General features: G+C 39.5%; 1 protein-coding gene and 1 long non-coding RNA gene across 3 annotated transcripts in view; both read left to right on the plus strand.

Annotated features, from left to right (window-relative positions):
* Nucleotides 1-27135, plus strand: part of LOC120568455 (putative ferric-chelate reductase 1) — a 53809-nt gene that overhangs the window by 15546 nt on the left and 11128 nt on the right. The window contains exons 3-7 of one of the 2 annotated variants that reach the window (XM_039816012.1): nucleotides 2861-3067; nucleotides 3512-3622; nucleotides 4056-4173; nucleotides 6214-6366; nucleotides 7357-7967. In XM_039816012.1, coding sequence (XP_039671946.1) covers nucleotides 2861-3067; nucleotides 3512-3622; nucleotides 4056-4173; nucleotides 6214-6366; nucleotides 7357-7409 — 642 coding nt within the window. In that variant the 3' untranslated portion in view covers nucleotides 7410-7967. Of the gene's footprint in view, nucleotides 1-2860; nucleotides 3068-3511; nucleotides 3623-4055; nucleotides 4174-6213; nucleotides 6367-7356; nucleotides 7968-26838; nucleotides 26957-27135 lie in introns of those variants that run through there. The other variant, XM_039816011.1, reaches the window with a different exon arrangement.
* LOC120568463 lies at nucleotides 21608-23773 on the plus strand. Its single transcript, XR_005640730.1, has 3 exons — nucleotides 21608-21728; nucleotides 22247-22347; nucleotides 23586-23773. It is a non-coding gene; the product is annotated as an uncharacterized LOC120568463 (long non-coding RNA).

A 27135-nucleotide genomic window follows, 5' to 3' on the forward strand; every position in this document is an offset into this window, starting at 1 on the left:
AGGTTCGATGAAGCACAAGGCTAAGTGGCCTGCTATCAGAGTGTCAGACTGGGTCAGAGCCCACCGGCCCCAAAGAGCTAACAAGCTGTCTTCGTTCTGGTCGGCTCCGTACCAGGTCAGTCGGCAGCTCGGCCCAGCTTCTTTTCAGCTGACCGATGGTTCCCGTTGGCACGCCAGCTGCTTGCGCAGAGTGCCCTCCCCTCTTCACCAACCTCACCTGGCAGGGGTGGAGCAGAGCAACCCAGCAACTGGGCCGAACCCTCATGTGCCGGACCCCATTGCGGCACCTCTTGCCCGGGCGGAACCGACTGCTCAGTGCCCCGCTCTGGCTTCAGCCCCGCTGCCGGCCCCACTTGTTCCTGAGCCCCGCCCTGTCAGCGTCCGCACGCGCCCTGGGCACTTCGAGGACTTTGTTGCCACCTTTCACGTCTGAACATTCGGAGGGGGGGGGAAATGTTGTGTTCATGTAATACGTAGAGTATACATATATACAGCTCTAGTTATGTTATTCAGAATGACTGTTTTATGTCGCACATTGTTAGTTCTATTATTCAGCATGCCTGTGTCACGTTGCACATTTTTGACACTGAGAGGCCACCGTAGGTGTGCGTGTTTTTTTTGGGTTTTCCGGAAATAAAGGAAGAGAGTTGTTGCATTACAAATTGAGACCAGTTGTTATTTTAGCAACATAACACTATGGCTTCTGACCCAGTCCAATACTTAGCCAACTGTGGAGAGGCAGACACCTTGACAGAGCAAGATGCAACATTTGCTGAGAAGTACTTGGTGCGTGTCTGGGCTGGGGCCAGGTCAACTACAACAGCTAAGACATTTAATGACTTCAGGGTAGAAATCCTACTCCAGTGGAAGTACTGGAATTGATGCTGTCCCTCCCACAAGTAGTGGGATCAGAGGCCACATCCAACGAGGGGCTTTTCTGGTTCATACGGCATACCACTTGTTTGCAACAGCCAAGGACCCCAAAGTAAGACTAGAGCCAACGGAATGTGGATGGAAGGATCACTTTGGCACACTCCTGCCATCAAAATGTCTAAAGCTCTTACCACCAAGTCTGCTTAAAGTATGTAAGTGTTCAGGCAAGTGTGACAATCGCCGATGTGGCTGTCATGCTGCTGGAGTTTCATGCACCGTATTCTGCCATGGAAAAAACTATCCCACTAATGCACATGCACACATACAGTATGCTTTGAGAGAAATCAGACTATATGGTGCACTTTTAGTTAATTCGGTATGATGTCATTTGTATCACTTTTATTGCTACATAGTTTTATTTGCACCCAATAGTTTTATTTGATGTCATTGTACTAACACCCAATTAAAATACAAGTTCAAATGGGGATGTTTATGATTGTTAAGTTTCTTCTCTTCATGTCTTGTTATAATTAAAACAAATCATTGTGGGAAAAAATACAATAAAAAGTGACTATAAAGAAAAAAATCTTAATCTAGTTAGTGAAAAATGATGACATTGACATTTCAATGACAAGATGATCCTTAATGTTAAAAACAATATTAGCAATGAATGTTAAATGTCAGCTTCAGTATAAATAGACTTATTGGATCTGTTTTTTATTCCTAATAATGGCCAAGTTATGGCCAAGGTCTTCAAAATAGGTCTTCAGAATAGGAAAATTACCTTGACCATGACCTTTTAAGGTAAAAAAATCACCCAATATGGTCAGAAACAAAAAAGATAGATTTTCATCATAGCCGATGGCGGCCATATTTGATTTGACCATTGCACAATTTGTGGCACTACGGTGGATGAGCACCTCGTGATTTTTCATGTCTAGGGACCCACTAACTCGGTTCAAGTGAAAAATTCCCCCAATACTAAATTGCGAACCGGTCTACAGGCCAGGTACTGGATTAAACTTTTGGACTGCTCTCAGGATTGCACTTAGGCCTACTCTGCCAGTCACTATGGCTCAAGCAGAGAGGAGCTTTTCCAAAATAAAGTTGATCAAGTAATACCTGAGGTCAACCATGTCCTAGGAACGGCTCACTGGCCTTTCCGTCAGTATCAATCATTCATTAGGAGTTGTGTTATTTAGAATATTTATTCTATATTTTATTTGCATATTATTCTTAATATTTTATATTATTGTTACTCTCTGCTCTAGTTACATTTTTTATATGATTGTATTTTTGGCACATTTATATAACATAAGTGAAAGAGAAATTATTATATATTATATTATTATAATTTCATATTTTACACCCTCAAGAGAATCCAGTTATTTAACTATTGCAATTACAACAGGAAACACACTTTTTAAGTTGCACAATCTTCACCTCCAACATTTTCAAAAGATAATGAACAATATTCTATACAAAATATGACAGTATGTTATCAGAACTTAAAGGTCATATGGCATGAAAATTTCACTTTATGAGTTTTTTTTAACATTAATATAGATTCCCCCAGCCTGCCTATGGTCCTCCAGTGGCTAGAAATGGTAATAGGTGTAAACCGAGCCCTGGGTATCCTGCTCTGCCTTTGAGAAATGAAAGCTCAGATGGGCCAATCAGGAATCTTGCTCCTTATGAGGTCATAAGGAGCAAGGTTACCTCCCCTTTCTCTGCTTTGCCCGCCCAGAGAATTTGGCCCACCCATGAGAGAGAGAGACATCATGGCTTTAAAGCGAGCAAAGTGGCAGTTGGTAAAATAAATATACACTATAATATACAGTAGTAATTCTGCAAAAAAATGTGGGGAGGCTCGAGGGGGGTAAAACAGTGCAGAAAATATATCTGTGTGTGTGTGTGTGTGTGTGTGTGTGTGTGTGTGTGTGTGTGTGTGTGTGTGTGTGTGTCTGTCTGTCTGTCTGTCTACCAGGTGAACATCTCTCAAAATGGTTGTGGATACACTAAACTGTGTGTGCGGACACCAGGCAATTGTGATCCAACTGGAAACACCAGCTGTATGTTTGCATCTGTGATCGCCAGCACCCCATTAGCACCCAACGGCTCTGCAATGTCCTTCCAACTCAGCGGAGACTCCGTGGGATACATCGCACTGGGACTCACTGTGAATGCTTCACAGGTAACGCATCAAAAAGTCTTTTTTGCTAAGTTGGACACATCGTCTACCTGTATCTCATGTCCCTTTAAAAGCAGGAAGTTCTTTAATATATGTGACTCCGTACAAACAGTAGATCTCCACAGTGTACTTACACAGAGACAAATGTAAATGTAAAAACCTTCCACCAGGAATGTTTCTCTAACAGCCAATACAATCAGGTTCTTTACCTAACCTGCAAAGGTGTCAAACGTATTCACATTCATTACTCAAGTAGAAGTATAGATACTAGGTTTTGAAAAGACTTCTGTGGAAGTTGAAGTATCAACTCAAGCTTTTTACTCAAGTAAAAGTGTAAAAGTACTGGTTTCAAAACTACTTAGCCAAAACACTGTATGACTATTGGAATGTGTCATTGTCTTCACTTCTCAGAAGTCATCTCATCCTAATCCCTATTTCTTTCATCAGGGTACCACCATGCTTTTCATCTGCGCTCAAAACAGCTCCAACAATGGGAGCTTCTTCTTCCAGACGGTGGATCAGAACAACACCAACGGCGCTCTCACTCCAGCTGAGAGGGTGAGGCCTCAAATTTACATATGTCATATAGAGGGATGTTGGCATAAGCAAATTATATTTTATTTTATAATCATTGAGGACATTGTTATTTATGTTATATGGAAGAATGGAAGGACAGAAAATATAATACATGCACTTACGAGCACTTTAAGATGATTAATGCACAATTTTTGTATTGCTTGTGATTGAAAGAAATCTGAATATTCCAAAAAAGAACTGCAGTTTCATGAATGCACCTATTGATCAAATTCTTAACAAACCATTGGACCATATCTGACCTACATAACACATTTTACAACTGAAATTAGGCAACAAAAAGTGTTAATTATTGTTTTTTGTTAATATATTTGCCTTGCTAAACTTTGCTGTATTTTCTTCCTTTTTTACCTTACCATATCTTACTTTGTGTCACATTATGTGTCATACTTTTAAGGTAACAACAGAAATCTGGGGTATCGTAAACGAAAATGTGATTAAGTGTGAGTTCACCGTCCCGAACATGAACAGCACCACCTTCTCCATCCTCCTCGGGACTGGAAATATTACTGATAGTAAGTGGACACACAATAACCCACACTGCAATACTGTATGCTATAATACAAAGTATACACTTAATGTACAAACAAAAACAGTGTTAAGAGAGGACAAGTTGACCATAAATTAGGGCTGTCAAACGATTATTTTCTTTTATCGCAATTAATCGCAAAATTTCTATAGTTAATCGCGATTAATCGCATGTTTTATCACATGAATAAAATTGTATTATTTTGCATTTCAGAACTGTTTTTAAGTACATATTAATAATGGAAAGCAATTATAACTGGTGTATCTTGATTGGGAATCAAATGACTGCAAAGAAAATAACTTTATGAATCTGTCATTATTGCACAATTCCTCCAAGTACCTAACCTAACTGAGATGTAAAACTAACACTTTGCTTATACAGTACAAACAAAATGGTCCAAAACCAGATGCCACAGCAGGACATTTGTAACCTTTAAATTTTTCTAATAAGGAATGTAACAATTCTCCTGGACAGAAAAGGGGGTGGACAATGTCCCAAATGACAAAAACAGTCAAAAAAACGATACAAACAACACAGTCCTAAAACTATATGCATACATAGTCAATATAGTGTGCAGTAAATCCTAAATAATTTTGATTACTCACTGACGTCCAGTGATCGCCGGTTAATGAGACAATAGGCTTGTTCGAGATGAACTGCGCCTCGCCTGTAAAGCGGACGAGAGCAGGTGGCAGCAGCAGGGGGTGGTGACAAAAGTCCGCTCTCAAGTCGGACAGCTTGCAGCCGTTTCCAGCAGCTTTCAGGCTGAACAGGAAGTCACAGAAACACTGTGGTCCAATTCTGATTTAATAAAATCTTATCAGACCCATATATCAGCTTAGTACACAGTCTCCAGTTGTTTTTATTATGACAGAGTAGCTGTCAAAATGCTCTACATGCGATCTGTTGCTGATTTTAATTAACAACACACTGTAGATCTCTCTGACTTCTAAACGTAACTATCAGCCACACGTGTTCTGTACAGAATAAGCTTTTAAATCAGACAAATCGCAGTTAAAATCCCTACGATCAAAATCAATAAAAAGTTAATATAAAACGTCATCATGTTGAGTCGATTCTGAACCGATCAGCTGAGAGGCCGGCGTTTCCCAGCATGCCCTGGGTCCGCCTGGCTCTTGCAGTCGGTGGAGAGCAACTGCAGCGCCTGGCTCTAAAAACTGCGCCCGCCTTGATCTCGTGAGATTATCGTTGCCCACGTGTGCATGACGTCAGAGCAAGTCGGGATCAAGTCGGACACAAATCTAACCGGCATGCATTGGGCGGCAATCGCCGGTGATCGATTCTGCGCAGATCTGGCTCATCTCGAATGAGCCTAGCGTTTGCACTTTGCAGCAGTTCCAATTGGGCTGCTTTCTCCGTGGAGTACGGGCTGTGTATGCGTGAAACTACTGTCCCTCTCGACAGCTTTTTAAAAGTAAACTTTCCATTTAGAGTCTTATTGGCATCCATTTCGGCATCTCGTGCTCGCCATCCACTCAAAACCTAACGTTAGCCTACTACTCTTTGGCCGGCTCGCATGCCCAAACAAGTGTGTGCGTTGCATTGCCTGTTGTTTAGTTTCCGGTCTAGCTAGATCCGGTGTGGTTTTGTAGTTTTTCTAACGTTACTAGTTGTTGCAAACACCATGTGAAAAAAACAACAAAGTTTGCTAGGCCAAAAAGAACGTTAATCTTGCGATAAAAAAATGTACGCCGTTAAAATGGGTTTGCGTTAACACCGTTAATAACGCGTTTAACTGACAGCATTACCATATATTAAAAAAAAATATTCTGTCTTTCCATGCCAAAACACATATGTGACACCAGATTACTGGTATAAATGTCACGGCAATTATTGTTTTCACCCTGTTAGCAAAAATAACAAATAAGCTTAGCAACTCCAGAGATATGGGAGGATTTGCTGCTTCCTCTTTCAAACTGGCACTGATTAACATATTTCAACTGTAAATGTTTATTTTATTGTGTCTTACCTCCCACTGCTCTGTCCCCCTCATGTAATCGTTCAGATGGTCCCAGCCCCTTCGACATCTCCCTGAACAGCGGCCTTCTGAACCTCACCAACCCAGCCAGCAACGTCCCCACCACAGCACCACCAGTGACCAACACAACAGTGACCAACACAACAATGGCCAACAGCATTGGAGCTGTCCAGCCTCACGGTAAACACTGTTACAGATTTGATAATTTAACACGTTTGAGGGCAATCCACAACTACAGCAACTTCATAACAAAATACAAAATAATATTCCTGGTAAAAACTATATAATTTGGTACTAATTGTGGGAAAATGGACAAAGCGTGTAACAGAGTCTTTCATTTCATTTCATTTATTTTATTTACAAAGGACAATGCACATTAATTAACATTTCTGTAAATGTGCCAGTGTTAGCCAGCCAGCTAATTTTCAACTGTAGTCCTTTGGCAAGCTGTTTGCAGACACATAAAACAGGAAACAGCAAGACATTAGTACAGGATACATGTACAGAGAGAAATCAAAAAGACACCGTACAGATAGCCAGAGCAACAAATAAACTTTCTCAAGAAGCCATGCAGAGCGACCGGAAGCAGCAAGACATTAGCACAGTTACAAATCAAAGTCAACGCACAGTGAGTCCGCTGAAAAACGCTCGGTATGTCTCATAGCACTTAAATTGCCTCCTTGAAGCCTCCACTTGCCTCCATTTCTCAGTGTCTTACAGTGGTTAAAACTAAACTAACTAAAGGGTCCGTTCAAACATTTAGAAAGCAACATGTCCACCCAGAAACACTGTATCTTGTTACTCTTGATAACCTAAAGACCTCACTGGGAACAGTTTTCATTCTAACTAATTTCTACTGAAGAAATAGTTTCAATGAAAACGTGTTTGGAGGGTTATTCAGGGACACTGTGGAAAGATATGAAGCTGTTGAGCTTCATTAGTGTCATTTTTCAATGCACCACAAACCATTCATCCATAACGGTGGAGGTATAAATCACAGACGACTATCTCAAAACGTCGGCAAATCTGCATGGCTACCGAAGAGAGAAACTGAATTTGGTCACTGCACTGATCTGCCACGTAATTAAAGAATAAACAGGAGGAAGAGGAGGAAGAGCTTTAATTACCCAACATTTGTGATAAACACTCTTTTGTCTCTTCCCCTGCCAGCCGTGCTGCTCCTGCTGAGTGTCCTCACACTATCCGTGATGCTGAGAGCCTGAAAGGAGTATCGAGTTCCCAGTTTGATACAATGAAGGCAGAGGAGTGGAGAACTGTCGAGTGTCAAGCTATTTATAAATTGTTTTCATGGAATTTTAATTCATTAATTTTCATTAATTAATCGTAATTTTTTAATTAATTTAAAAAAGTTTGAAGTATCTTTTGCACAGTGTTTGTACCTGAGATGTACTTAAGCTGAAGCTCCAACTGTTCATGTGGCATTTGCAAAAACGTCCTCGTGGTTTTAGTAACTTATTTATTTAATTTGTCTGCATAGAACTATAGAAACGTCTTTGTAATTCCAGTTTGCACTTGGGTAAACTTTTCTACTAAAAAGCTGCCAAACTGCAAATGCATATTTACTGTACACTTTGGTCTGACGAGTTTTAGCTGTGTACAGAACATCTTGGCAGTATATCTCAACGGACAAACAGCCAGCACCCTTCACAGGAAACCCAACCCAATTTGAAATGATCTGTGACTGTGAAATATTTGTTGATGGGACAGCAAAAAAGGTCCACCTGTTCTAAAATAATAAAGTTGAAACTATGGTTTCCTTGTTTGTAGCGTCATGTTTCCATCTAATTGTCAAGCGAATTTTAAGTCAACTTTTAAAATGTCGCAAAAAAAGAAAGAAAATATGAATTTGAAGCGTTTCCATCAACGAGAATAAACTAGACTACGCAAAGCGTAGTTTCGTCACAAGTTCACGTTACGCATGGTTGCAGATCGCAAACCGTCTTGCTAAATCAAAGAGTTTAAAAGCTAAGTTCTTTGGCTAAATGGAGAGAGGTAGCATGTACAAGTTGGCCACTGTTGAGTTTAAAAAAAGTTAAAACAATGCTGATGTTTTGATGTATTCACAATGTACTCGGCAGTTATTGTGTTAATTAGATCATGTCTGTCACTTAGCATACAGGAGGAAGCTCTTTGTCACAACGGCAGGAAGAAGCCTTTTGTCTATCAGTCTTGGAGCCAACCCCTGCTGGCGTGCAGACTAGATTAAAACAAAAGAATGTTTATTCCTGTAGCTTGAAAAGAATTAACACCCACATGGTATGATCGTGTGACCGGAAGTGGCCTCAAGACGCATGGATTTGGAGATAGCGTCTTCTTATGGGCGAAGACGGACCAATAGAGAGGGTTTTCATCCAAGGAACCGCCCACAACTTCAAAGGAATATACAGTATTTGTGACACTGAGAAAGGTTTGAGACTGTTTAATGTGAATCCACAAGAGAGAAGCATCTTTTCAGCCTAAAATCCTGTTCTGTCATGTCATTTTGTTTATTAAATCTTTTTGTTAAATCTTCATTGGACCCGAGCCTCTCTTTTCTCAAAAATTCAAGAAAATATGAAACACCACCTGTGCAGAATACAGGGTTGTGGCAGAGACATTTGGTGTATGCGATGTGCAGGTCTGATTCAAGCTGTTGAACCTATTTATCAATTTACCCAATGTGGCTAAGGCACAGGCTATAGTGCATCTCAACTAGACTATTCACCCTGTGCCACAAGTGTACGGCACACTGGGTGGGACCCATATCCCCTATCCGATGGACACTGGGACAATAGTCATCTGAAACATGTCTGATTGGGTAGTGTTTGATTCAGCAGCCTTTATCTGCGATTTCTGATGCTAGAAGGTGCTGCTTCATTTCACTACAATATAATGTTAGCATACTGCTAACTATTAAGTAGCTACATGTTAACACGGCATAGCTGTAATCTTGGCGACCAATGCTGGTAATTTCTCCCCAAATTCCAGTCACTTTACTGCTATATATGTTGTTGCAGAAGCTCCATCTTAAACTGGTGAACCAAAACTGAGGTGCAGCGGAGATTCCAGGAAGCGTGCTGGCCAATCAGAGCAGACTGGGCTTTTTCGGGAGGAGGGCTTAAAGAGACAAGCGCTCCTACAGAGTATCTCATACAAAGGGTGAATACAGGTGCAGCAGCCATGGGCGGTATGAGAAAAATAAAGTGTTTTTTGAACATTAAAGCATGTAAACATGTTCTAGTACAAACAAAAAATGCAAGTATAATCCTGAAAATGCTATATAATAGTTGCCCTTTACTTTTAAATCAAAGTTTGGTTACTGTTGAATTTTTATTCTCTTTTTTGTATATGATACCTCTTCTGAACAACTTCAGGAAACAAATCAATCAAAGTTCCTTAACTGGAAACAGAGGAGGAAAATGTAATCTGACAATATTTTAGATCACGATGTAGCTTGGCTTTTATCAGATGATTACTTGACATACTGACACCCTGACTGTAACTGTACACTCAGGTGTAATATCTATTCTGTTAGGCAATGGCATTGCTGACATGACTCATGGGTTACAATACACATGACTAGCAAAGAGCTGGCAGTTAGAGTAAAACTTGTCACTACTCCCTTCTCATAATGTCATTTAAAATGCAGTGAATGTGTCAGATTAGCCTTGTCACTGTTGTTGAATTGTTTTCAGCCCAAAAGAAAGCAGCAATGTTTCATGTACATTTATTTTCGTTTAGATACTGTATGTTGATAATTGTGATCGGCGAATCACCTGTGTATTGTGGTACATGTGCATAGCTTATCTCCCTCAGTCTGTTTTGGAAACATAGACTGTATATTAGTGGACAGAGCATCCGGTTCGGCGAAGTGCTGCAAATGCAAAAGTGCCTTAAACCTGCATTCTATCTGAATTCCAGAAGGGGACGACTTTTGCAGAACAGTTAACGGATGTCATTCAAGCAGTCCAAACTCCATTGTTTTATTTATGGTAACCAAATAGAAACCATCTGTTCCCAAATATTAGAAACTACCTACATCAGTATGAAATCACTGAAGCACCTGTTTGACACTCCTTCACACAAATCTTCAATTAGCAAGGCCCCATCCTCAAGACACAAGAGACTGAGTATCAATAGTGCCTATTTCTTATACTTATACAATAATAGATGTTTATACTTTAATGTAATCGATTTTATTTTTATTTTCTTAATTTCTTATACTCTAATAGATTTTATTTTGGTTTGGTTTACATGTATTTTGTGTAATATTTACAGTATTTCAGTTTTCAGCCACAGTTTGAAAATAAGAATCAATGGAATCAATAAAATTTGCATCAAAGCATTTCTGATTCTGGATCCAATTCTTAGCAAGAAGGCAAATTTGACAACAAATGGCACTGGCATGAAAGCTCCGTACAGTAATAGGCTACAATGACAAGCAATGGTGCACTGATTCGCACTGAGTGCTGTATTATGTATTTTGTCATCCACTGTGTAATGGTTGATTGTAAGAGCTCATACACTTGTTTGCAAGTTGTGTGGATGGAAGGCAAAATTAGCTTTTGTTACATATTTTAAAAGTTTTGGCACGGTTAGAGCCTTTTGCAAACAAAATGTGTCATTTTGACCATGAGTGCCACTGTTTCTGCCTGTGTTAACTGTTTTGAAAATGTAACAGACAGACTGTCTGTTAAAAGACAGATTTGCCGTTGTGTTTTATGATTTGCCGTTGTGTTTTATGATTTGCCGTTTTGTTTTCCTATTTGCCATTGTGCTTTATGATTTGTTGAAGTGTTTTCCTATTTGATGTTGTGATTTGCACTTCAGGGCCACCGTAATGTACTGAAATATATATACCCCGCCCGAGAGTTGGGCAACGTTACCTGGAGGCGCCCAAAGGACAGGCACATACCCTATCATCCCCGCCACGGTGGCACCCACACAGCATCATCGTCACCCTCACTCTCGGACAAAGCCGAGGGGGAGCGCGTCGACTCGGAGGTCTCAAATGTGTTCTGATTATAATGATGCCAGAAAATCATTTTTGCTGAAAGGACAGACCAACTTTTAGCACTTTTAATTAGTCATTGGTATTTAGAAGTTCAATGTATTGTGTTTGACTTAATTTCTGCTGTAGTTTGATAAGTGATAGTAGTAACATTAAGTAGTTGTGTGGATTAAAACAATTTTATAAATATGAAACTGGAATAAAATGATGGATCTACTCTAGCAGTCACCACCTTTCACATGTGAAAGTATTTTTTTGTAATTTCACATGAAAAGGTTCTTCAATAGCTAGAACTGGTCCACCAGAAGTGCAACCACAAGCAAAATGTGAGAACTGTAATAGATGTGTCTACTGTTAGGCCTGCTGCTCCTAGGTAGCTTCTCTGTCTCTCCTCTCTCCCACTCTCTGTCTGTCTCTATTAGGAGTGGGATCTGGTGTGCAGGAGTCTGGGTTCCAGCTGCCTCTCATCTACCACCTCTGCTTCACATACCAGGGGCCTCATTTATAAAACCTGGTACGCAAGAAAAAGTTGCGTGAAGCAGGGTGAAATTTGTCCTCGCAATAGTCTGGATTTATAAAGAATTTCCATGCGTAAAAATGTTCCCAGTTTTCCGCAACCTTTTGACCACACGTGTGATCGTGCGTAATGCTCCCAAGGTTTTGTATACTGCGTTTTGGTGAACTCCGATGGTATGCCCGTTTTCCGAACCTAACCCAGTTTTTGTTTTCCTGAACCCAACAATCCCGTTCTTGCTAAACCGACCGAGAGCTGGTCGCGGCGCCAGGCGAGGGGCTGCCAGCAACGGGGAGAGGCAGGGGATCCTCCCACACCGAGCAGCGGGGGAAATGAGCTTTTCCTCCGCTGCTCTCCCCTGCCTCTCCCCGTGAAATGCGTTGTTTGTTTGATGTGTATCTGTGAGTGTGTGTGTGTGTCTGTGCGTCTTTATGTGGTCGTGTCTGATTGTAGGTGTCTGTGTGTGGGAATGTTGTCTTTCTGCACCTGCTATTCCCACACAAAGTTACCAAATTGTTACATTTCAAGCACTTTCACCTGTTTTGATTATAATAATTGAATTTCCTTTTTTTCTCACAAAAAACGAAAATGATCATATGATCATAAATGTGATCTCACAGGGGTAAATGGCAAATATGAACCATAAATGATGTATATATCATTGGTAATTGAGCTAAATCTGTTAAGTATTAAGGCTGTGTAACACCACACAAGGGTTAAGGCTTCCAAACAGGATTTTGTTTCGATGTTCTTTGTTAGGAGCACATCGATCTCACAATCACTGAATCGGGTTTTTTCCCTATTTTTTCCGCTTCGTGATTGGTGATCAAGGGCTCCTTTCAAGGCTGGAATATTCACTGATTGATTATATTTAAATAAATTATGACTGATTGAATATCTGTTGAGTCATTTGTGTATTTGCCTGTCCTTATCCTTTCTCTTGTGCCTCGGAACCTGACTCCTGCTACCGCTTCGCTCCTGCCGTCCACTGGACCAGACAACCACCACTGGACCCCACCACTAGGCGGCCTACTATCTTCCTCGGACGGACCCGCTCCTTCCCAGAAACCACCGGACCTGTTCTCCATCCTGGACACCTGGACGTGCTTTTTTCCCCCTCGGAAACCTGGACTCAATACTTGAGTACTTTAAATAAACCCTGTTAATTCACACTCCTGGCTCTGCGTTCTGTCTGCATTTGGGTTCTGTTCACCATTCAAACCTAACAGTTACCGCTTTAGAAGTATGTATTAGGCATATAATTTATATATTTTATGTAGAATTAGATATTGACATTGCATGTCCTTGTATGGTTTTTAGTTTTCATACTTAAAACATGTCAGTGCAGTAAATTTCAGGTACATTTGAGTTAATCATTAGGCTACATTGAGTAAGTTGTTTATTTTTCCTTTGCAATTTGTGATCATACTTTTGTTATCAATTTACAATAACCCTACACAGATTAAACAGCACCTAGTGCATTTTCGATTACCTACTACACACTTGACTACGTATTTAAAAATAAAAATTAAATGTAGCCTATAAATTAATCTAAAATGATTTTGGTGAAGTGTTTTTATGGTGATTACAATTGACAAGTACATAAAGACACAAAGGTACAAACTACATTTCCCTGATCCTTCGTTGTCAACATTCAAGTATGGTAACATTTAAGAAAACATGTATGTTGATAAAAGCCAAACTAGACTCTCTTAATCAATTACAAATTCTATCAAATTACCAATGTCTTCTTGTATGACTATACTGCATGTTCCTATAGTTACTTCAGAAAAACAACTTTGAAATGGGCATTAACTTCAAAAACCACAAACCCTAGCAATATTTTTAAGATTATGTTGAAAATCTTTTACAATCCAGTGTAAATTCCACACAAAACGCTGCTGTGGGTCAAGGTAAAGGCAAACGTAACTGTCACAAGACAAAGAGGTAGTTGAATAGTGCCACATTATTAATTACAGTAGCCACAGAGCAGTAGCACAGAGCCAGGTCTTACGTCACTGTATACATCTCATCTTTCCCAGCAATGATTTGGTGCTACTGAAAAAACACTTTTACTGGTTCGGAGCTGGTGGCTTGGTGGTCGAAAAACAAAGAACCGATTTGAAACTAGGCTCTGGCTCCAAACCAGCACCAGCTCTGCCTTGGTGGAAAAGGGGTAACACTGAACTTCCCAAGCTCCCCGTGGGGTATAAAATCATCTTTCAATGCAAATCAAACCAGCTATTAGGCTAACCGACATAAAACCATGCCAATCTCTAGGTATGGTGAAGGGTATGTGATGATGGGGGGCTATTTTAATTCCAAAGGCCAAGAGAACTTTATCAGGATGCATAGTATCCTGGATCCATGAAATAACTGGCCTTTAAAAATAAACATCTGCCTGCCTCTATGGGAATTTAACATAGCGGTGTACTTACTTTTGTTGCCAGCGGTTTAGACATTAATGGCTGTGTGTAGAGTTATTTTGAGGGGACAGCACATTTACACTGTTATACAAGCTGTACACTTAATACTTTACATTTGTAGCAAAGTGTCATTTCATCAGTGTTGTCCCATTAAAAGATATAATGAAATATTTACTAAAATCGAGGGGTGTACTCACTTTTGTGAGATACTGTAAATGTAATGTAAATGGACTGTTTTTATATAGCGCTTTTCTAGTCTTAACGACTACTCAAAGCGCTTTAATGCCTTATGATCTGTCTCTCTTAGTTACGCTTTTATAGTTCTAGACTGCCGGGGGACTTCCTTCCTTTGACACACTGAGCTGCACTCTACTCTCCCTTTCTATTACCATTTGTGTGCATCCCGTTCCAGAAATGCTTGTTATTAATCCTAGCTTCTGGGGAGTTTACTCCCCGGAGTCCTTATGTTTTTTCCCCCAGCGTATTTCTTTGGAGAACGTTGGCACCAAGATCCTGGTTGCAACTGTCGCCGTGGTCCTGCTGCACTCCCTGCTGAGCTCTGCGGTTCCCTGCAATGTCATCCTGCGTCCTGCTAAACCCTGCAGCTTCCTGCTAGGTCCATCCATGCTCTGCTGGGCCACGTTACATCCTGTAACGCCCTGCAGCGCCCTGATATGACATGAACTACTACGACTACCATTTGAAGTCACTGTTCCATTATTAATGTGACTATTATCGCCACTGTTCATCGCATCCCCAACCGGCACCGTCAGACACCGCCTACCAAGAGCCTGGGTCTGTCCCAGGTTTCTTCCCAAGAGGGAGTTTTTTTTTTTTTGGGGCTTTGTAAATTATAGAGTGTGGTCTCGACCTACTCTATCTGTAAAGTGTCTCGAGATAACTCGTGTTATGATTTGATACTATAAATAAAATTGAATTGAACATAGTACAGGAACCATTCACCATTCACACACATTCATACACTGTGGCCGAGCCTGCCGTACAAGGTGCCATCTGCTCATCAGATAAACATTCACACACATTTACACATTTACACAAGACACTGAACTTGGGGTTCAGTGTCTTGCCCAAGGACACTTTGGCATGGAACTGCAGGGCCAGGGATCGAACCACCAACTTTAACAAAATTTTAACCTTTAATTCTATGCATTCTATGCATCCTGATAAAGTTCTCTTGGCCTTTGGAATTAAAATAGCCCCCCATCATCACATACCCTTCACCATACCTAGAGATTGGCATGTTAGCCTAATAGCTGGTTTGATTTGCATTGAAAGATGATTTTATGGAAAGTACCCCACGGGGACTTAGCCACAGCCTACAGTGTGTGTGTGTGTGGGTGTGTGTGTGTGTGTGTGTGTGTGTGCACATATTAGGTTTCTGTGTTTACCTGTGATCTATATACACATAAGGCAGTGCATGTTTACTTTATTTTGCATTTGTTTTACTGTGTAAATGTTTAGTTATCTTTAGACTGTGTAAATGTTTTGTTATGCTCAGTCTGTTTTGGAAACTGAGAGAGACAGTAGTCTGAGAAAAGGGTGTGTGGAACTGATGCAGTCCCTGTCACATGTTGTGTCATTACAGACTCACTCAGTAAAACAAAGATCCAAAGAGAGCTGTGGTGTCGTGGTGATTTTGTGGTGTGTCCTGAGTCCGCTACATTTTTATATCTCAAAAAATAAATAAATTAAAAAAAAGGAATCTGGGCAGATATTCAAGGAAAGTGTCAGAGGCCCTGTTTACATGTACATGGTTATTTAATTTTTGTATGATACATTTTTTATTGTTTTTTTATATTTTTAAACATACAGAACATACAGACACAATTGAACAAGAACAACAACCCCTCTCCCACCCCCCACCCTCTGCGGTCTTGAGGAAAGAAAACAAACAAATAAACAAAAAACTGAAATCAGGAATCACACCTTGCCTAGTCGCTTTCCTCTAATTCTTGTAGTGCTGAGGTCACCAGGACCAATACCTGCGCTGCTGCATTTTTCCATAGGTCTATAGTCAATGACTTGGCTTTGTTGATCCTTGCTGTAGAGAGCTCTCTTCTGAGGAGTCCAATATGTCCTGTGGCATATTATGTTGAAGTGGATCTGCTGGTGATTTGGGTTCTTGGAACAGTTGGAAATGTTGTCCCAAACTGTCTCCCAGTTAATTACGTTCCAATCCAGGCTCAGCTCTCGCTCCCATTTCTTCACTATTGGGAGTTCTCCTACGGATGCTTGTATTAATTTAGCATAAATCCTGGACACTAATCCTCTCACAGGAGAATCAACAAGCCATTTAATGATTGGGTGCATCTCAAGACTGTTCCCCCATGGTACTCCATAATATTTTAGGGCTGATCTTAAGCGAAGATAAAGGAAGAAGGATGTCCTAGGGACCTCAAAGCTAGCTCTCAGGTTTTCAGAACTTAACATACCTTCCTCATTGAATAGCTGGTCTAGAGTATAAATACCTCCGTCACTCCACTGGTTACAAACAAAATGTTACCAGACATTATGTGCATGTTATGCCAAATTGGGGTGTTCAAATGCCACTTATTGGTGTATTGTAGTTGCTCCTCAACCTGTTTAAAGTTAGTCAATTAATACACTTTTTTGGACACAAACCTGTAAAGGCAACGTCTTGCAGTCTCAGACTTCCAGTGAGGTTTTGCTCTATTTCTCTCCATGGGACTGTAGATGAGGGGTTCATCCACACTCTGAGGCCCTGTAGCTGAAAGGCTCTGTGATATACTTTAAGGTTAGGGAGGGCCAGGCCTCCCGTGTTTGTGGTACGTTGCAGGGTAGAGTATTTTAGCCTAGGTTGTTTATTATTCCAAATATACTGCCGAATTACGGTATCAAGTTTCTTCCAGAAATGTATTGGCGGGGGTAAGGGAATACTTAAAAATACTTAAGAAATTCACACAAGGAACTATGTTCGTTTTAACGACTGCAATCCTGGACCGTAGCGGTGCCGGCAACTCTGTATCAGAAGCTGTGTTTTGGAGAAGGGAATTGTGAAATTGCCATCTCCTAGATCTTTCTCCTAACCTATCACAATGGAATGTGGTTATCAGTGCATTGTGATCAGACAGAATTGCTGGTTCTATTGCTGTCGTGTGGAACATTGCCTTAAAGTGATGGTTCGGAGTAATTTCACCCTAGGGTCCTTTGCACCATGACCTCGAGCCAAACACCCCGCCAGAAGCTTTTTTCAGCTGAGTCTAACATTGGGAGAGTTAGCGTGATCAGCTGAATAGCTTAGTGCAGGCGCTAATGGATCCACGTTTGTATCTCGTAAATGACCCCACTAATAATGCCCGAAATGATACCAAACTTCTACACTAGTACAAATAGATTATGCACTCATAAAACGATGGATTGGGAAGTTTGTAAGTACACCAGAAGTTTATGTAAATAACACTTGCCTGTGGGCTTCTCGTCTCTGCTGCTGCTACTACCGAGTGCTTAGGGCCGTCTACAAATTACAACACCGAAAAGAGATACAACAAAAATATTTATTAATTTAATGATTAAATAAGGTAGTGTCTCCAAACTTACCTCAATTATAACTTGTCTCCTGCTAGTTATACTACAGCACTTACTTTAAAAAAAAGTTAAATCAATAAATATTTTTGTGCTGCACTAAGCTATTCAGCTGATAACGCTAACTCTCCCAATGTTCGACCCAGGTGAAAAAAGCTTCTGGGGGGTTGTTTGGCTCGAGGTCATGGTGCAAAGGACCCTAGGGTGAAATTACTCCGAACCATCACTTTAAGCTCACTGGAGCACAAAATATAATCAATGCAGGAATGGGTGAGGTGACGAGTGGAAAAAAAGGTGTAATCCTTGCTAGTAGGATTGTGCATCCTCCATATGTCTGTAAGGTGGTGGGATTCCACAACTGCTTTAAACATTTAGGCTTTCGTGTGATTGACCCCTGATCTATCCTGGTTTAAATCTAGTACTGCATTCATGTCTGCCCCCTATAATTAGTGAATATTCATATTCATTGGTTAGGCGTGGGAAGAAACTTTCATCATATGTAGCCGGTGCATATACTGAGACAAAGGCTATTTTCCTACTCCTTATCGTGGTACATATATAAGATATCCTGCCTGAAGAGTCCTTACTGCTTTTGTCTACGGTAAATGCGGATTTCACATGATGGAGCCCTTGGTTTTGGTGTCGTCACCAGATGAGGCAGCAACCTTAAAGTATTTATTTTGTAGACGATTTACATCTCTTTTACGTAAGTGTGACTCTTGTATAAGTGCCACATCTATGTTTTTCCTTTTTAAATAATCCAGGAACTTAGCTCGTTTGATCAGCCCGTTTAGCCCCCTGATGTTAACTGAAAGGATTGAAAGCTCAGCCATCTTCAAAATTGAAACACATACGTGTCTCGAACACCCTACCAGATTTTGCTGACAAATCTGTATCAAAGTGAACAGTTTGCTCTGAGCAAGGTGCGACAAAAACATAAAAAGTTAAATAAATCCCCTAACCCTCTGAAAAAACTCCAGCTCAAAACTACACCTCCTGTCTTAAGTCACAGGTCAATTGAAACAGGTCTAGTGAACTCTTATGTTAAATATGAACACTATTATAAACACCTTCAAACTATTTCTGGACTAAGCTGTGTGAAAAACAAACCAATCTAGTTGGAGCAATAAGCAGACTATGAGCTGAACAGACCGTATCCCTCATGTTCTTTCAGTCTAGCATAATTGTTAACAAACATAAACTGTAAACTTACCAGCCAGCATTTATCATGTATTTTGAGTCTGGTTAAGTGTCCCTTTAAATCTCGGCTTCAACATTTACAGACAGTATCATTAGGATTACCAGCCAGCATTTGTCATGTATTTTCAGTCTGGTTAAGTGTCCCTTCAAAGCTTAGTTACGAAACTTACATAGCGCATCCTCAGGATTCATCATGTTATTTTTTTTCCCGCCCGATTTAAGTGTCCTCAAAAATATAGATTGTAGACTGAGTACCCAGCATTCATCATTCCTTACAGTCTGGTTAGGTGTCCCTCCAACGGTTGGTTTCAAAACTTGGCCGAAATCAGACCGTTACTATCGGTAAGCAGGGCAAGTGGTGTTTACAGGCCCGGACCAATCAGGGGCCCGCATCACTGGAAGATATTGATTGACAGCCGCCCCGGCTGTCAATCAATATCTTCCCCTATCTTCCCCTATCGAATTTTCATTACTCGCGACAATCCCAGCAGTCCCACGTGCAGCCACTGACCAAGCGGGAGTGAGAACAGGTCAAATTAATTTCCTTGTTTCTGTTATGAAGAAGAGACGTGTGTGACTCGAACATCTCACATTTACCAACAAAACGTACAGTGAAAGACCGTGCAAAACATTTCAGTCCGTCCTGCCAACATGTATACATTTTAACATCAATGTACGCTGTAACGTTTTTTCACTATAAAGTCACTGAAGCGGCTGCTGTTTCAGTACTGTCGGCTCTCTGCAGCGGGCGGGGCTGCTGCTCCATTTCCCCCGCGACTGACGCGCACACACACATACCCGCACACACACAAACACACACACACACACACGGTGGATGCAAAAACGCAGATGAGACGACACAATGACCTAAATTGAGGACAGCTACGCTTGTTATTGTAAGTGCAATGATAAGTTAAAGTCCAATAAGTACTTTATTAAACCGTATGAATGTGTGTGTGTGTGTGTGTGTGTGCGTGTGTGGCCAGGATAGGAAATTAACTAACAATGTAAAGATCAACAAGCCGCTGACAGATATGTTCAAATTTGATTCATTCAATAAATTATTATTTTTTTGTCTTAAATCCACCAGCTATTTTCATATTATACCAACATTTGCAGCATCCTGAGCCTTTTCGGTAAGGTTCCTAGGAAATCTCAGCCCAGAGTAATTAATTAATAGTAATAATTATTATTCTCCCCAAAACAAGTTTCCTTTTTATTTTTAAAGAACTGTACTTTTTTTGCAACTTTCACTGTAAGACAACTTCATTCCAACAAACATACAAAAGACATTACAACTTTTATCGCAATTTTTTTTACTAAAGCTACAGTGAAATCAGGCATTTTGGGCCGCAACAATCTCAAAAAAAGGCTGCGAAATCCTGGAGGTACCGCCCTTGTGTGTTTTTTCGTGTGTTATGGTGCGCGAATTTCATCTCTTATATCCTGTGTCTCTATGATCCTGTCCTGTCCTATTCATGGTAGCCTACTTGTGGACATTGCACCGTCATCACGTGCTGTAGTAGGGGGGCCCGCCTTGATAATCCTGCATAGGGATAGTTGGCTTGTTACGCCACTGGCCCAAATACCGTTAGTCCACAGGTGCTGAGTCCTCCAGTCGCAGCCCTCGGTATCGAATCAAAGTTCCACGGTTGCTCTCCGGTTCCTTTCGGGGCGGGGTGGTCCGCGCGTCTTCCTCTTGTTCTAATTTCAGCCAGACAACACCCTGCTCCGCAGCTGCAGCGCAGGCGAACTCTCTCCTCCTGCGGGTCAATCTCAGGGCAATGCTGCAGATGAACGAGCCTGAATCGCATTCAGCGCGCATTGCCGGCTCGTATTGTATCCCTTCAGGCAGCCGAAGCCGCTGTATCTTGAGTGTACGTACAGGTTATTTTGAAAAACGGAGATATTTCCCTTCGTTTGTGCCCTTCGTTTACACGCAAACGGAGAATTCGCCTCTGAAAACAAGTCTTTCTAAAAATTCCGGCCAGAATGGAGATTTTGGAAAACTTTGTTTGCACGTCTGCATGTAAACTGAGACAAACGGAGGTTTAGGCAGCCGAGCAAGTGAGGAAGAGAAGAGAGAGGAAGTGATTCGTTGCTGCTGTTGCTATTTTCAGGATTCTGATTGGCTAACGTGGGCTTGAGCTTCTCGTTACACTGCCACCTACAGGTTTGGCGTGCTCTTGACTGCATTGAAGGCACATGTACACGGGTACGTGTAAAAGAATACTTTTCTGAAAACTGCACAATGTTATTTTTGAAAACGGAGAGGTTGAAATGTCCATTTATGAAAATAGCTGGCCACGTGTAAACGTAGTGTAAGAAAATGTGTTTAAAAACAGCTAGTGTTATAACCTAAAGTGAAATTTGTTTTTTGATGATTTTACCATTTTGGAATAGAATCTCTTTATAAGTATTTGACTTTATCTGTAAACATGTTTTGTGATTTTATATGAAAGTAGATTAAACATTTGGGTACACCAAAAGATCACGGATTACATTTTAAGTAGATACAACACAACTACAATAAACTTTAGAATCAAGTAAGTTTTAACACAGATGCTTTGTTGGGTCAAATCCTGCTCAGCGTAACAACATGGCTGGGTTGCTTCCTGGGTTATACAATATCTATGCAGGTATTCAGCCAGGTGAAGGCCACGCCCTCTGCAGCATCAGAATGCCCAGCCCCCCCCCACACCCACCACCACCACCTGATGTTTGCTGATTTAAATGATTCCCGCAGGGATCATATGCACACACAGGACCAGAACCCACTGAACAAAGGAACTTTTCTGCAACTCAACATTTGACTTTTACAGCTCAAGTAAGTTTCTAAGGAAAACTTCATTTGGATTCTTGATTCTTGATTATTCATTTTCATTATTTTATAAAGTTTAATTTAGGTCAATTGTAAGAGACTTTTGGACTGAGATGATTTAAGAGAGTTCACTTTCAAAACTGTGAACTATTCTGATGTTATATCATTTGTGATAGAGCTGTTTTTCTTTCCTTTTTTTCTTCATTAATTTCTTCATAATATATATTGTAATCTATTAATACAGATTCTGTTTTTATATATTTTCACTGAACCAAATGTGTTTTCTCAGAATTACAATACTTTGTCATAATTGTGCTTGCATTAATAATTAGTTCATACAAATTTTAACTTCAGAGATGTTATCAGGTATGACTATTATCTCCAGAAGTCATTAAGATTTCCAAATTATCCAAATTCCAAATGAATTCCAACTTACTAAACTGCAAGTTGTGTGAGAAAGGCTCTCAAATCCATCCCATAATATGAACTCTCTATGTGTTGTTCATTTACTGCCTTTCTGTTAGGAATGGAACGAGGATTGATCCTGTTGGTTGCTGCATTGGGGGTTTATGTGGCATCGGGTGTCCAAGGAACGTCTTACTTGTCATTTTCCAATAATACACAGGTTGGATTTCTTTCACTTCAATCCTCTCAGTGTACTGTACATCACCACAATACCTGCTTGACCTTTACTTTGCAGTACGCAGATATCTATGACATTTGTTTAAGGACACCATTCAAAATTTGAGTTGTAGAATTAACCCTTGTGTTGTCTTCTGAAAATCAACACCTTTTGTGATGTTTTGGTCTCTTTTTTTTTACACTTTTGGCGCCTTTTTCAATGTTTTTGGCGGGGTTTTTTTTTTTTTTTTTTTTTTTTTTTTTTTTTTTTTTTTTTTTTTTAAAAAATTTTTTTTTTAAAAATTTTTTTTTTTTTTTTTTTAAAAAAAGCAGACATTATGAATTATTTAGACTAATATTAAAGGAAGGATAATCACAGAAGGGTCAACGTTCAGCGAGGATACTGTTCCGAAACATTTCCGTTTTTTTTCGAATGCTAAAAAATTTAATAAAACACCCAAAATTCAATGAAAGTAGAGATCTGATCTTTTGTTATACTTGTGAAGTGCGTTCTATGGGATCATCCATCCATGTTATTCTTGGGTAACTAAAATGATGGTAGTTAAAAAGAAACCCATACTTCTGAGAGAGACATTTTGAGAACGGGTCAAATTTGACCGAAGACAACACAAGGGTTAAGAAAATAAACTGAAAAGTTGCTTACGAAGCTTGCATTTACTCACTAGCTATTTTATATTCCTTCTATTTCAAAGTTAAACATTTCAGAAAAAAAAATGTCAAAGTGAACCAATACAAGGGTTAATGTTGGGGTCAGTTCTCATAATATTTAAGTTAATATACATGTCTGTCTGTATAGTGAAGTTTTTAAAAAAACATTTCCTGTTTTTTATTTCTCTGCATGCTTTTATTGAGAAATGTTGATCAGTTTGTAGTGTAGCGCATGTTCTTGGTCCTTTTCCAAGAAGCAGCTAACTCCTAAACTTATATGCATAACTTTTCCAAACAAAACTCTTGAGACATGGTTCATGAACAGCGGCTCCAGCGATTCAGTATTGTACTTTTGGTGGCAGGCCGTTTAACTCAGCAAAGTTGTGATATGACTCAGTCATCCTGCCAATTGGAGCAGCCAGTGTTGACCATTTACACAATGCCCTGCATGTATACACATCAAAACAAATACAATGCAGATAATATATGTGTGTGTGTGTGTGTGTGTGTGTGTGTGTGTGTGTGTGTGTGTGTGTGTGTGTGTGTGTGTGTGTGTGTGTGCCTGTCTACCAGGTGAACATCTCTCAAAATGGTTGTGGAGTCACTAAACTGTGTGTGCAGACACCAGGCAACTGTGATCTAACTGGAAACACCAGCTGTCTGTTTGCATCTGTGATCGCCAACGGCTCTGCAATGTCCTTCCAACTCCGCGGAGACTCCGTGGGATACATCGCACTGGGACTCACTGTGAATGCTTCACAGGTAACGCATCAAAAAGTATTTTTTGCTAAGTTGGACACATAGGCTACCTGTATCTCATGTCCCTTTAAAAGCAGGAAGTTCTTTAATATATGTGACTTGTACAAACAGTAGATCTCCACAGTGTACTTACACAGAGACAAATGTAAATGTAAAAACCTTCCACCAGGAATGTTTCTCTAACAGCCAATACAATGTAAAAAGGAGAGTTATCTGCGCTTCTGCAGACCACAACAATCTGGTGCAACCAAGGCAGGACACAACAGTATAAAATAGCAAAAAATTGCCGGTGCAACACAGATGTCTTCTTACTTGATGTAGGTATAAAAGAACCTGATACATAAAACATGTATCAGGTTCTTTTATACCTAACCTGAGTTTCCAGTTGTATGGTAGACATTAGGGAAATATTGTAAAACAGCATCCATGTTTATAGCATATGTTTATTAGCCGTGTCTACGCAAACCTGGCCAATAAAGCTGATTCTGATTCTGGTAAAGCCCTGTCCAAGCTCCCAGCAAAAGCTAATTGACTTGCTTCTTTGTTTATACTTTCATAGATACAGTTCACTGGTGACTCATGAAAATATAACATCATGTGGCATTTGTTGACTTTGATACAATATTTATTTAGTTGGTAAGGACCATAGCCTGTCTATGATAAGACATGACAAAAAACTAACTAACCAACTACCAACATTCAACAATATTTCTGTGTCTAAATAACGAGCAAGGCTAACAAACTAGCATTAGCCCCCACAAAACAAAAGATATCTGACTTTTTGAATAAAGTTAAAAGTTTAAGCATTTAAAATGATCCACTTACCCTGTAATGCTAACCTTTATAATGACATTTAGATGTTTGTGTATAGCTTTGGCACTGACCCAGTTGACCACTAATTATCAAATTCCTTGTTTGTCTATGCAAACCTGGCCAATAAAGTTGATTCTGATGTAAAGCAAGGCAAGGCAAGGCAGCTTTATTTGTATAGCACATTTCAGCAACAGGGCAATTCAAAGTGCTTTACATAAAAAATTAAAGATCAGTTAGAAAACGATTAAAAAACAAATAAATTAAAACATTAAAAAACAGGTAAATTAAAGAACTGAGCAAAGTGCTTTACATGAAACACTAAAAGCAGTTAGAAAATGATTAAAAAACAAATTAAAACATTACCACTAGATAAAAGACAAGAATAAAATTGACAGTGCAGTATAAGAAATCAAAGAACTGAGATAAAATATGCGAATAAAAGTTATAGTGCAGTATAAGAAATTAAACATTAAAGAGCAGTTATTGAGTGTCATACAGTGTCATCAATGCAACTTCAGTATAACAAATGAACAGTTATTTAAAGAAAGGCAATATCAAAAAGATAGGTCTTTAGCTTTGTCTGTGATGGAAAGCCCTGTCCAAACTCCCAGTAAAAGCAAACTGACTTGCTTCTTTGTTTAAACTTTCATAGATACAGTTCAGCGTTGACTCATGAAAATATGTTGCATTTGTTGACTTTGATGCAATATTTATTCAGTTGATGAGGACCATAGCCTGTGTATGATAAGACATGACAAAAAAACTAACCAACCAACTACCAACATTCAACAATATTTCTGCAACTGTCTAACGAGCAAGGCAAACAAGCTAGCATTAGCCCCTACAAAACAAACAATATCTGACTTTTTGAATAAAGTTAAAAGTTTAAGCATTTAAAAGACACTTTCCATACAATACTAACCTTTATAATGAGCTTTAGATGTTTGTGTATAGCTTTGGCACTGATCCAGTTGACCACTAATTATCATGCTAGCAGGTAGCATAGTAATGCTAGTACCAAGATATAGCCTAGCAGCTAGCCAGCCTCTGATGCTCAATGAATGTGAATGAATGTGAAATGTGTAGTGTTTCTGAAACTATTCCGTTAAATAAAAAAATAAGATTTACTTTAACTCTTTTCAAACTCACCGCACTTTTGGGATGCTCTGCCTAAATACCACAGTGCTGCGGAGGAGGGTCTGGCTAGTCCACACAGCATTCTGGGATGGCAGAAAAACTATTTAAACCAATCACAATCGACACAATCGATCGGCGTTGATGTTACCTGGATTTTAATTTATTTTTTACAACTTTTGGAAACTGACAACAATGAACGAAAATTTTACATTTCAAACTATTATGTTAGTAAGTTTTTTTTTATTATTATTTAAAGTCAGGGACATTTTGCTTGTATAGTAACTGACTATAAATAGATACATACAACTACAAAATCTGAATATCTTCGACAAATGTGGTGAAGCATATTGTGCAATGACTTTCCAGCACGTATGTATCCTTGACATAACCTCACAAAGAATGGACGAATGCAAACAAGTAAGCAGACACAAAATAAATAAAAAAGGATCCAGGTGAACACACATGCAAAACAAGACAAGCGGGGATCTAATTCTGGACTATTTCATAACTTACTTTGCTTATTTACAGCCTTAACCTACGAACCACTGTATGCATGTTGGAATGGCTCATGACTGCTTCACATCCAGAAGTCACTTTCAACTATTAATTCCATATGTCATTATGGGATGTTGGCAACAGCTTATACTTTGTTTATAATTGCTCGGGGAACTTACTAGATGGATGGATCAGAAGTACACCAGGCGCTCCTCCAGCTGAGGTGAGGGTGGGGCTCACATATTTACATATGTCATATAGAGGGATGTTGGCATAAGCAAATTATATTTTATTTTATAATTATTAAGGAAATTGTTATATGGAAGAATGGATGGACAGAAAATATAATACATCCACTTATGAGCACTTTAAGATGATTAATGCACCATTTTTTTTCATTGCTTGTGATTGAAAGAAATCTGAATATTCCAAAAAAATACTTAACAAACCATTGAACCATATCTGACCTACATAACACATTTTCCAACTCAAATTAGGCAACAACAAGTGTTTATTATTGTTTTTTGTTAATATATTTGCTTTGCTAAACTTTGCTGTATTTTCTTTCCTTTTTTTACCTTACCATATCTTACTTTGTTACATTATGTGTCATACTTTTAAGGTAACAACAGAAATCTGGGGTATCGTAAACGGAAATGTGATCAAGTGTAGTTTCAGCGTCCCGAACATGATCAGCACCACCTTCTCCATCCTCCTCGGGACTGGAAATATTACTAATAGTAAGTGGACACACAATAACACACTGCAATACTGTATAACACAAAGTATACACTTAATGCACAAACAAAAACAGTGTTAAGAGATGACAAGTTGACCATAAATAAATAAAAATAAAAACTTTATTCTGTCCTTCCATGCCAATACACATATACACATATGTGACACCAGATTATTGGTA

This window comes from Perca fluviatilis, chromosome 11 (genome assembly GCF_010015445.1).
Source record: "Perca fluviatilis chromosome 11, GENO_Pfluv_1.0, whole genome shotgun sequence".
Lineage (NCBI taxonomy): Eukaryota > Metazoa > Chordata > Actinopteri > Perciformes > Percidae > Perca > Perca fluviatilis.